General features: G+C 25.3%; 1 protein-coding gene across 18 annotated transcripts in view; it reads right to left on the bottom strand.

Annotated features, from left to right (window-relative positions):
- The window catches only part of polybromo (protein), a 65,829-nt gene that overhangs the window by 36,956 nt on the left and 16,168 nt on the right, over positions 1 to 12,705 (bottom strand). For all 18 annotated transcript variants that reach the window (XM_016063202.4, XM_016063205.4, XM_016063200.4 and 15 more), the window contains exons 10-17: positions 11,799 to 11,868; positions 10,560 to 10,658; positions 9,272 to 9,337; positions 8,898 to 9,062; positions 8,094 to 8,225; positions 6,542 to 6,729; positions 6,408 to 6,437; positions 884 to 1,010 (exon numbers count right to left, since the gene is read on the bottom strand). In XM_016063202.4, the coding sequence (XP_015918688.2) occupies positions 884 to 1,010; positions 6,408 to 6,437; positions 6,542 to 6,729; positions 8,094 to 8,225; positions 8,898 to 9,062; positions 9,272 to 9,337; positions 10,560 to 10,658; positions 11,799 to 11,868 (877 nt within the window). The remainder of the gene's footprint in view (positions 1 to 883; positions 1,011 to 6,407; positions 6,438 to 6,541; positions 6,730 to 8,093; positions 8,226 to 8,897; positions 9,063 to 9,271; positions 9,338 to 10,559; positions 10,659 to 11,798; positions 11,869 to 12,705) is intronic.

Here is a 12,705-nt window from a genome sequence, read left to right as displayed (position 1 = left end):
ATAACAGGGAAGTATTAATAACTCTAAAGAGGAAAATATATTTTTTGCCAACACAAACTCTTTCTTTGATAATGAATGAACTTGATTTGACTTTCCTCATACTCTATATTTGATAAAGAATTCAAGGCAGAAATTCATTTTAAAAGCAGGTTTGCCTGCAAGGAAACACTCAACAATATTTATGAAGAAAGTTTCTATTAAAAACATTTGTTGCTTAGCAATTATGGAAAATATGAAAAGGTGAAAAATCAAAAAATTTTATAAAAAATTTCTCTGTAATCTAACAATGAAAAAGACATAGCCTAGCAATGCAATTAATTGTCTTAAAATGAATTTTTTGACAAAATTTCATTTAAGTACAGCAAATTGTTCCCCCCCCCCCTTTTTTTCTAAACTAGCAAGTATTGGTCAATACACAATGGAAAAAATATACAGTAGGGAACCGATTATCCGGAACGATCGGGACATCGCTATTCCGGATAACTGATTTTTCCAGTTTTCTGAATGGCTACAAAAGCCGTATTTTTTATTATTAAACCTAACTAAAAAAAATAATAAAATATTTGGAAATAATCTTAAAAAGAAGAAAAAACGATGAAGTAATACACTAATGATTATTTCCAAAATGATGGTAAGGTAAACATTTTTAAAAAAAGAAAGAAAAATCCTAAAATCTTATGAGGAAAAAAAATTGCTTTTTTTAAATGGCGGGAAAATTTATCAAATTTTGTTCCGGTTTTTTGGTTTTCTGATTTCCGGATAACGGGTTCAGTACTGTATTAATATAAAAACAGGTTTTTTATTTCAAATATAGTAACAATATTTTCTAGGGATAATAAGCATCATATTACAATTATAAACAATTTCAAAAGTTGAATCTTACCCCTTTAGACGGCAACTTGTTAAAAATAACAGAAAGTTTTCTACCTCTGTTATCATTATATTCTTTTACAGCATCATAAAACAATTTAAGCTTATGTTTTATACCTGTCACATTGCTATTTCTTGGTCTAAAATAAATCAGAAAAAAGGACATTAAATATTTGTAAGAATTTTAAATAATAAAAGTACAAATATTTAAAACATTTTAAATATAACATTTAACTTATTTGAAGTATTCATGGGTAATTCATGAATAAAACATAAACCATCTTTTTTTCATGTATATATTATTCCAATACTGATTTCTGTTGATCAAAAAATGTCAGGAACATATAAGAGAATATCAGGCTCAAATAAATCAGGAATGAAGATTTTTATCCTACCATAATGCACTTTGATTGTACATTATTTAAAGTGAGCCGCAAGCCTTTCTGTCTTTTCGATTTGCAATTTGAATACTAATATAGAATTGTCAAGAGGTGAGTTAGCATAAGCAAACAGAGCAGCAAGTTTGAGCACAATTTTTATTATTTGACTTTCATAGTGTTTTAAGGAGCCAAAAGGTGGCGAGCTCATTAACGGTTTCTGAAAAATTCAAATTTGCACTCAAAATACTGATGTTATGGAATAATGCCAAAAGTAGCAGAAATAATAAGAAATCTTGTAGCAGTGAGTTCACAGACCTATTCCTCACTGATTTGCACTATCTTTGTATATTATTTTAAAAGACCCAAAGCAGCACGTTCATGCATGAATCCTACTTCTCGTATTTGCGCTAAAATACTAATCAGATGGCCTCAGAGCAATGCTGTTTAAGACAACATGGAACGGTACAGCAATGAGTTTATATAATCTGCCCAATTGACCGCTATAGCCACTTTGTTAGAAATAAATCACACAAACTAAAAAATTTAAAGCAGTAGATAAAAATTGAGAATATGATTATCAGATTTTTTATAGACTATTAATATAAACAACTAAATAATTTTAAAAAATCAAGCTCATAAATACAGTTATATTTTCAAAACTTGAAGGTATACGGCATAAGTATGATTAGTTACATTGAATCATCCTATTAAAAAAATAATGTAGTCTCTGTAACATTTGTATAATGTGCTCCAACTCCAAGCTTTTCAAAAATGAACTTAAACTTTTAGAAATTGATGATGTAGAGAGGGTGCGAACCCTCAATTGTCAAAGCTAAAAAAATTTTTAAGATTTTTCACTATTTTGAAGAAAAAAAACTTGATCATCTTATTGCTCAACCTTACTACATATCTTTGTGTTTAAAATTGCCCGTGAAATTTAACTCCTTTAATGTTTTAAGAACATGCAAGCATTTCAAATTTTCAAAAGAATTCCAAAACCTCCCTATCATGAAATCTCCTACCTCTGATAGTTGAAAATAAAGTATTTATAGTCTTTCTCACATAGACTGTGATCTAGTATGCGTAAGTCAAACCAAGAAAGTAATGTAAAAAAAACAGCAAAAGAAAGTTCTATGAATGCCTTTAATCAAGAAATTTTTAAATCTTCAGTTGCAAATATTCTTGGAACTTATGCCACAACTTCAAGACTGAAGAAGTTAAGATTATTTTTATTGTTAAATATAGTTCTGAATTTGAATTTTAGAAACTATTTCGTTTATAAGAAAGAAAAAATTTTCAATAAGAAATCTGATTCCCAAATTTTTTCTGCTTGGTAAGACTTGTTTTAGTAATTTTAATCTTATTTTTTGTCTTTTCCCTCTTTTTCTTCCTTACTTTGTTCTATCTCCCTTTTTCTTTAATGTTTTTGCTTTGTTATTAATTTGCCATTTCTCTTCAAGTGAGAATTTTTCAAATAATCATTTTATTGCCTAAAGTGATTTTTTTTTTTCTTGTCTGGTGATAGGTGGTTTGCAACAAGGTAAATACGTAATTTGGTATTATATGTACTTAAGTTATATTAAAATATTTCTTTTTTTTATAGTTCAAAATCTTGTGAAAATTTAAAAACAAATAATCATTTCATAATTTCATCCAAATAAATACAAGAATCTCAGTCAAAATTTTACAACTTCGTAGAAGTAAATTAGTGACCATACTACATGTAAACTACTTCGAAAAATTCAACTTGGCTTTAATCTTAATCAATTGTTGGATTTAAAATTTTATTAAATACAATTTATTAAAAACTTTTTGCAAAATGTGTATTTATTGTTACCCAAAAAAATGACCAAAAGTAACAAAAAATCGAAAATAACTTTAAAAAAAGTAAAAAATTGTATTTTCACAGAACATTCAAATGCCTATACTGCTAAGGAATTAAATTTAGTGACCACTGTCAAAGAATTTTAAAATTATATGATAGATAGGTCATATGAAACCTTTAGGTTGACAAAAAGGTGGGCATAAAGATAGAAAGTTTGAGAATTTCTAATTAAAAAATTTAAATAAAATATAAAAAAATATTCCTAGAGAAATAATTACCTTGTAGTTTTTTATCTTTATTCATCCCCCGTCCCCGAATAACAAAAGTTAGAAATTTTACTCAAGAAATTAAAAACATCAAAAATTTAAAAATATTCAAGTACAACATTCACAAAACATAAATATATCAAAGTAATATTCAAAGGTAATATAAGCATTCCACAAATATTACTTAAAATAATAAACTTTGAATTGACATAATTATGAACTAAATAGATTAACCTAAAACACTTGTTGCAATTAATAAAAAAAGGATGCAGTGCAGAATATTTTGTAGGTTAAAAGCAACCAATTAGTTAATATAAATAACTCCATATTAGCAATAAATAATTTTCAAAAAAGTGAGAAAAGTTTAACCAAATCACCACTAAGTGTTCATTGTGCATTAGATTTATTAAAGGAATGAAGGAAGATGGTATCTAGGTTTAATATGACTGAAAATTAAAAAAATTATAAAACAAATAAATAATATGAGAAAAGCAAGCTTAAAATATAAAAACAAAGCTACATTAAAATTGAGGCAAAAATTTACACTATAGAATAAAATGAAAAATAAAATTTATAAAGCTTACTTTATTCTGGGGCTTCTATATTTGAATTGTTATTATGTCAATTGACAAGTCTCAAAAAACTCATTTCATAAGCAAAACAAAACCATGAATTTGTTTGCAAAATTAGAATACATTGAAAAAGTGTAAATGTTTTAATCACATATTTGTTCACCCAAGACCAAAAGATTAATTAAGAATGTTTCATTTCTTTTTTAATTTTCTCAACTATTTCCCTAATAAATATTTCTGCAAACAAAGCCCTTTTTAATAAATTTAACTGAATTTCACAATTTACATTATTTATTTCTAAATATTTTCATACACCAAGCAAAACATCTGTTAAAAAAAATTTCTTTTAAATTTTTATGCTTTTACTAACATCTATTTAAAAACGCATCAAGACTTTATGATAGATTAGCATTTATCACAACTTTTGTACAATGAGAATTAGAATGCCTATAATTTGGCTTAACTGAGAGATATCTTGGTTAAACAGTGAAATATTTTAACAAATTCAAAAAAATTCATATGAAATAAAATTTTAAAAAAACACTTGACTCTTAATAATACTAACTGTCAATTTAATGATGAAAGACAAACATAAATGTTAGTAATCAGATTGCATTCAAATTTTGGATAATGCCACTTAAAAAAATGTTAAAATTTATATGGCTTACAACTAAACAATTATTCAATTAGAAGCTATTGCCCATGTGGAAGTACTTTGATTTCAATTTTAACTATTTTCAATATTGTCAAAGTTCTCTATGTATTGAATTTTAGAAATAATTTAAAATTTGTCCATCAGCCAACGAATCACACAAACCATCGTAAGTATGAGTTCGAGACATATCAGTACAGTAAGCAGCATGTATTTAAATTACTTTCAGCTCTGCCGAGAGGTAAGATAGAAAACTTATCCCAAAGCTCCATACCTCACAAATGCTCCATACCTACTACTACCTCCTGCACCTCTAGAGCCATATTTCAGTATTGTAAAATTTATATGCTATTGCTCGAAAAAGGCAAGATTCGTCACCAATAATTGATATGACAGGACCGTTGCTCCACTTATGTTTAAAATTTTTACAGCCTTTTTAGAATGGATAAAAATTAATTTTAATAATTACTTTGTAACGAAGTTTTCTTTCCTATAAAAATACCGAATTACTCTACATATATACTTAACATATAACTTACTATTCAACTATCTTCTAAGACTTCCTAACAAAATTAATCAACCAAAATCAATACTTAATCAATACCAATAATCAATACTTAACACTACTTAGCACAAAATTGGCAGTTTTGCAAACAATTTTTCAACTCCTATTTAAAGGGGAGGAATACCAAAAAATCCTTCCTTAGTGAGTGCCTACATCAGTAAAGGAACACACAGTTCAAATATTAATTTGCTAACTTCAGTAGTTTAGGCACTCTGATGATGAATCAGTCAAGCAATCAGGGCATGTCTTTTTATATGCATAGATTAATAAATTAAATTAAACTAAAAACTTATTTTATGCGTGGATTATTTTTACATCCCAGGACAAACAAGTAAAATACTTATTGAATCACTTAAACAATTGTAGGGAAAATGTAAAAAAAAAAAAAAAATAAAAAAAAACACAAAAAGAGAAATTATTATTAGGTGTACTAACATTAAGGAAATGCAACTAACTCTCTAACTATTTCAACATTAATAAGATCAAACTTCTTACGGTTCTTCTGACTAAACTAATGAGACACTATTTCGTAGATTGGTGTTACCCTAGTGTTTTACGGGTCAAGAATCCAATAAAGACATATTTATTCAGTATGTTTTTATGTCTGATTTTGTAAGTTAAAACCATGTCCACAGTAATTAATTAGCATATTAAAAATCAATTCCTCAAAACCTTAAATTTGACTGTTAGATCATGAAAATCTAATCACTAGATTTAAAGTTATTGAGAATTCCCAAAACTGGAATTTTCTAAAAGAAAAAGGAAGATATATTTATTCCAAGGCAATAATACATTTTCAGGTCTGAATCTGCATTATTATTATCTGCAATATAATTTGCATTAATTAATGGGTATGTCTAAAAATTATCTCTATAATTTCAGATTAATAAATAAAAATACAATCATTAAATGAAAATTTATTTGGTCCTTTTTCATCATTCAAGCTTAAACATATTTTTACTGTATTAATTTAATGCAGGTTATATTATTATTTGAAATGAGTACAAATAAATTAGCTAAAAAATATTAACTTTTGTATAAATTTCTATTTAATTCCCTTCAATAGAATAAAGTAAGCTTTATATTAAAAAAAATAAATATAATTTAAAGAAAATAAGCCAATAATCAGGTGCTGAATTCGAAAATAAATAAATTCAGGAAAACTTTTTAATGCCTATTAAGTAATTTGCCTCAATAAATTTGTAATAAAAACATAGATAAGAAGAAAATAAATATAAAAAGGATAAAATAAAATAAATTATATTTAGTTTACATACAACTCTTCCTTAGCAAACTCCTTTATCACTCTGAAAAAAGATAAAAATAAATATCAAGCATGAAATAAAATAACTAAAGTAAAAAAAGTTTAACGCATCAACCAATTACAAAGCTTTTAATGAAAGTAAATTACCTTTTAACAGGAGCTCGAACTTTTGGGGTCGTCTCTACAACAGTGCCCCCTAACTCCCGAATTTTGGAATTAAGGGTGTTTTCCAGCGTAACAGCATCTTGGTAAATTTGGGATCCCTCTTCATTATAATGTTTACAATTAGCAAACATTAGTCTGAAGTCAGCAATAAGACTGTCTTCATTAACATACTGGAAAAAAAAATTCACAAAAAATAATCAGATGGAGTAAAAGAAAATAAATAAAGTACAGTAGAACTACAACAATACAAACCTAAATTGCTTCTTAAAAATTATAAATTAAAAGAGTTTTTGAAAAATTATTCATTGTATATTTATGGAAGAAAACAAACAATCAGTCCTTAATACAATTGGAATGCTAAATATACAAAATTTGGATTATACAAAAAAAAGTTCCAAATAATTTGAACAGAAAACCTTATAAATAAATTTGGATTAGAAAGGATTTACTGCATAATATTTTCCACATATTTATAATGAGTACATTATAAATTTAAATTTCAAAAGATATATATTTCAATTATATAGCTTTTTAAAGTTAATATATTTATACTTAAAAATATTATTCAATTTTTTGTTAATTTGATTTTTAATTTCATCAAGTGCGAGGAAGCATGCACAATTTGTTTTTCACAGTGCAAATCAACATGAAAAATATATCAAACAAACTGAATCATAATAAGAATTAAAATATCAATCTGTAGAAATATCTAAAAAAAAAAAATTCAAAAGAACTTAACAAACGAAATAAACAAAATTTTAAAAAAAGAGGGGAAACAAAATAACAGATAGAGGAATAAAGCATTTATTAAGAAGCATTATTACGCTGTTTTCTAGCAATTGAAGCACAGAATTTTTAGATTATTCAGACTGCGCAGACTATAAATTGGAAATTCAAAGAAAAAGTTGATAAACTATTTAATGACAGTAAAAGTTGTAGTTGATCGAGAGAACGAAAGATTAACAGCGTTTAAAAATATAAAGATGAAAATGCTCATTACTTCATAAAAATATTTTAAAAATGAACATGTTTAAATTAAAAGTTAATGCAGTTACACAATTTAGTTTTGTTTAGTTTGTATCAAAATACTTTTAAATTTTACGTACAAAACTTGAACTTAAACAAACATTAATAACTGTCTGAACAGTGAACATTATCTTCTGATTTCAATAAGAAATTTAAACTTGGTAAAAATATACGAATCAAATGTGGGGTTTAGCATCACAAGTTCCAAGTATAATTCCGCAAAAACAGAATATAAAATTTATGAAATTTACTATATGATAGTGTTAACTATAGAATAATTCCAGTTCTAGATCAAAGGGCAATAAATGAATAAATTGTGCAATAAATGAAGATAAAAAGGTGAAGTTTTCCACAATTCTTCGTTTTCATTAATGAGAAATGCATTAGCAATAGAAACTATAAATTTAATAAATTTGCAAAAAAGTACTCCAAAAACAAACCTAACATTTACAACAATATTTTTTTAAATAAACTATCTTAAGTATTTTTATAATTAAAAAATCAGTACCTTTTCAGACTTAATATTACTTTCAATAGTTTTCATGTCAATAGGATTAGTGATGATTTCATAGTAATCAGGATAGTCCTTTTTAGATGGTTTTTCCATAAACAATTCAATCAATGAACGATCATCATTATCCTATATAAAAAAATAATATATAAATTAAAATTTGAACAATTTTAAAATAAAGAAGTTCTTAAAGAAACTTTAATTATAAATTGAAACATTGGTTGTTTTTTCTAAAAATGAAGTAACTGACAATTCAATTTAAAAATAAGTACAACACTTCTTTATAGCCTATACCTAACTTCTGCATGCTAGTTTATTTATACTGACCAAAGTTCTAAAAAAAAATTATACTCATAAAATATAATATTTTAACAATTTAATTTGAAAAAAGATGCTTCTAAATAAAATTTAGGCTCTACACATCACATTAAATTTTTATTCGCAAATAAATAACTTTGATTTTGAAACCTCCAGTCACAGGTTTCTGTAAACTGTGATACTTTAAATATATTTTGCAAATCTAATTTATTATTTAGTAAAATGATTTTTGTTAGAGAAAAAAAAAACTTACATTTAAAATTCCTATTTTAGGATATCTCCAATTTATGTTCTTAGAATTAATTTAAAAAAATTTCTAGTGAAGGCTTACAACGATATTTATGCATATGAAAATATAATTGCTACGAATCAGAAGACAAAACTTAACTCGTTTTAAATCATCCATGTATATAATTTTCTGCTCAAAAAATCCCAATAAAAAATATGTAACATTAACTATTTAATTTTAAAAAAATTAAATACCACATAGCTATGTAGAGTTTTGTAAAGAATCTTAGCCTTCTTTTTTAAACTCATTTCACCATCAAAACTCCTCCTTATTTTTTTAACTTCAGGTAATGGAGAAGAAACTATTTTCTTTGGTTTTCTTTTCGCAGCAGGCTCTTCTTCATCTTCACTTTCAGATTCCTAACATAACAAATTTCATAAATAAAAAAGTACATAATAATTACATGTAATAAATTAAAATTTAATTCTAAACATTTGAAACCCAACTAAGCCATCTTTTAACTAGCAAGATTTTAGAATAACAATGCTAACTATACTTAATTACAAATTGCACATTAAAAAAATATGCAATAAAAGATAAACACATACACAATTGAAATATAACACACCTTCATTTGCTCATTTATCAACTCTCTGGCTTTAGCTTGCATTATTTTCTGAAGTTTTACAGCATCCTTAAAAAAAACAATAAATAACATAAGATTCAAGTATGTAAGTATATATATATATACATTATACATTGAAAAAACGCACAAAATGGGACATTGTAAAATTGAGGTAAAAAAATATATATATATAAGTTTATTTTTTAACAATTGACACTTATGAGATGAACCACTAAAAAAATGTGCAATCTTCAAATTTTCTTTGTTTTCATATGGAATTTCAATAATATCTCTCTAAATATTTACTATTGTTTTCAAATTTTCTTTATGGTTTACATTCACACATGTTTCAGAGTGTTTTTAAGCTTTTTAAACTCTTGATAAGTTGTGGGTATATTAGCCAATATTTTTTGCTCGTCGTCCTAACCGTTTTTACCACGATCATTGGAAGCAAGGATTAAATCAGATAATTAAGACATTGAAAAGTAATGGGATGTATGTTGCAGTTGATATACACATCCTAGACTTCAAAAGATCTTCAGGCATGAAATTTTATTTTGAAGGGCCAATGTTCCTGTTGGATACCAACAAATAATTCACCTCAAGAAATTCAGATGTTCCAGAATATTTATTTTTGCTTTCAAAGCATTTAGAGAGTCAGCAGAATCAAGAAAAAGAAATTATGATCGAACCAGTTATTTAGTGTAACATTCATTAGATGATTGGATAATTCAAAGATTCAAAGGTTAAAATTTGCCGAAAAAATTTCACTCATAAAACATACTTCTTTTAACCACCCTCCCCTCGCTTAGCTCATCCCATCACACACCTGATTTTTACTCAAGGATGAAATCCCCTCTCACAGACAGAGGCTAATAAACATATGTCTTTAAAAAAAGAAAAGAAAGAAAGAAAACTCAGAAACAATTTGTACGAGTTTAGTAGTGAAAAAAAAGGATTTTGATCTGCTAGAAAAACGTATAAAGCAGGATTTTCTTTTAAAGGGTAACGCAAAATCTGGGATAATTTAATACTATCACTATGGCAATTTTCACCAAAACAACATGAAACAAACAATGCAGCACATGAAACAAACAACATAAAACCAGGGTTTCACCACATATGTATGTATACATTATTTGAATCATAAATACTTATTTCTCAATGGGTTCAAAACTAAACATTAAAAAATAAGTAGTAAAATATTATTCAAAAACTGTTACAAACTATTATATTATTATATGAATTATATAAAAATAACTTATTTTAAATTAGATTTTAGAATACTTACCTTAAAAAGCTTTGAATCAGGGCGGTTGTACTTTTTAGCATTTTCAAACATCAGATTTAAATCATCAACAGCTTCTACTAGACTAGGATAGTGTCCCATCTAAGAGAAGATGTAAAATTCACTAAAAATGTAAACTCTTAAAACAAGTTTCATCAAATGCATCATAAATAGTAAATAAACATTAAAATTAGGTAAAAAATTAATCAGGAAAAATGCTAAAAACTTTGAAGAAAGAGTAAAGCAATGCATAGGTGCATGCCTATATTTCAAACAGATCATTTTCTAAAGAGATAGGTTGCAGAATTGGGATTTAGAAATCTTAATTGTATATCAATGAATTCAACATTAAAAGTATTTTCCTAATCTTTATTAATTCAGAAAATAAACTAATAAGGGAAGGCACTTTTTTCTAGAAATAAATTAAATGGAAAAAATGTTGCAGCCTGAATGTTTAAAAGCATACTTATTAATTTAGATTTTAACCCTGTTTAATATAAGAAGCAGAGACACATGATTATACATATGAGTAAATAGGAATCAAAAGGAAAAAAAATAATAAAAAAAATAATTTAAAAAATTTACAACCAGCGGACGAAGCTACTAATTATATAGAATCCGAAATGTAACGTGAAAAAATTAATAACTTTTAAATCTCAGACTAGTCATCATAATATTTTATTAAAAACATTCATTTTCAAAATCATCTGGTGATCCATCGAAACAATTGATGAGAATGTAATCAACAAAACTACATATATTCACCATGAAATCACTATGTTAAAAAGTAATTACTCATACGTGTGATTATAAATTAGATATTATAATAAAATATTATTAAAATATTAAAAAAATTATGTGAAAATTCGTAAAGTAACTGCTGGAAAAATTAGCATAAAACTACATCGGCTTAAGATGAAATCAGTAGTTTTTTTAATAAATTCGGGCATTTTCGTAAAGGCAATTTAGTATAATAATATTTTACTCTGGCTAACCAGTATATATTTTTGCTTTGCATACTACTTCTATAAATGACTTCATTTTGCAGCATTCAATGTGTCACAGAAAATATGAATAAAAGAAATTATTTTAAATTCAATGAAATTTTGTTATTTTTATACTATAAAAAACCATGACAAAGTTTGTATTGAGATTTTATTATATGTATGAATTTCTCCTGAAATATATAAAACGAAGAAAGGACTCAATTATGCATCTTAAAAATAATAAAATTGAGCTTACCTTCACTTTAGTTCTTATCTTAAACAGTGACATAGGCTGCTTAATTTCTTTGTAATAATCTGGATATGACCTTTAAAAAAAAGATTAATAAATATTAATCTGTGGGTAAATTTTATGCTATGAGTAATAAATTAAGAATATGAATTTCTAATAAGAGTCGAATTGAAACTTTCAAATATTTCATAAGTTGAACATGCAATATTAGTTCTGACAAGTAAACAAAAGTTTATTTTTTTATTTTATTTTTTTTAATTAAAAAATTATCAGCGTGAAAGTTTGCATCAAGCCTAAATTTTCAAATTAAATTATTTTATTTACAAATTTATACATTTAGAACTAAAATAAATAAATAAATAATAATATTGGATAAAGATTGTAATTTGTTACTTAAACATATATTTCTAAATATTTGAAATTAATACAGGTAAAAGCATATAAATGCTAATGATATGAATAGGGTATCACTAAAATTTATAACTCAATACACTAATCCAATATGCAACTATTATATCAAATTAAATTTATAAAATAGCAGGTTAATTTTATAAAATTATAATTTTTGTTAAAGAGAAAAAGAAAGAAATTTAAACAAAATTAAAACATTACAAAATTTATGGAAATATATCCAAATACTTATCTCTCAAAAATATAAAATGCAGTGATCATTTGAAACAATAGTTAATTTTACACAAAAACTCATCATTTTTTATAACACTATTAGCAAACAAAATAATCTTCAATGTTTAACAGAATAATTCTAAAAATAATTGTGTTAGAGTTGAAAAGTAGTACGTATAATAAAAAAATGGAAAATTTTAGATTTTTAACAAAAAATTTTTAAACTACTAATTGCATTACTAATTGCATAGAAAGCAAATAAAAAAAATTTAATGATTCCAAATTTATA

Source organism: Parasteatoda tepidariorum, chromosome 3, assembly GCF_982258835.1.
Source record: "Parasteatoda tepidariorum strain Cologne lab strain chromosome 3, Ptep-v5.0, whole genome shotgun sequence".
Taxonomy (NCBI): domain Eukaryota; kingdom Metazoa; phylum Arthropoda; class Arachnida; order Araneae; family Theridiidae; genus Parasteatoda; species Parasteatoda tepidariorum.
Note: the sequence above shows the minus strand (reverse complement) of the source record. Positions and strands in the feature narration are given on the sequence as shown.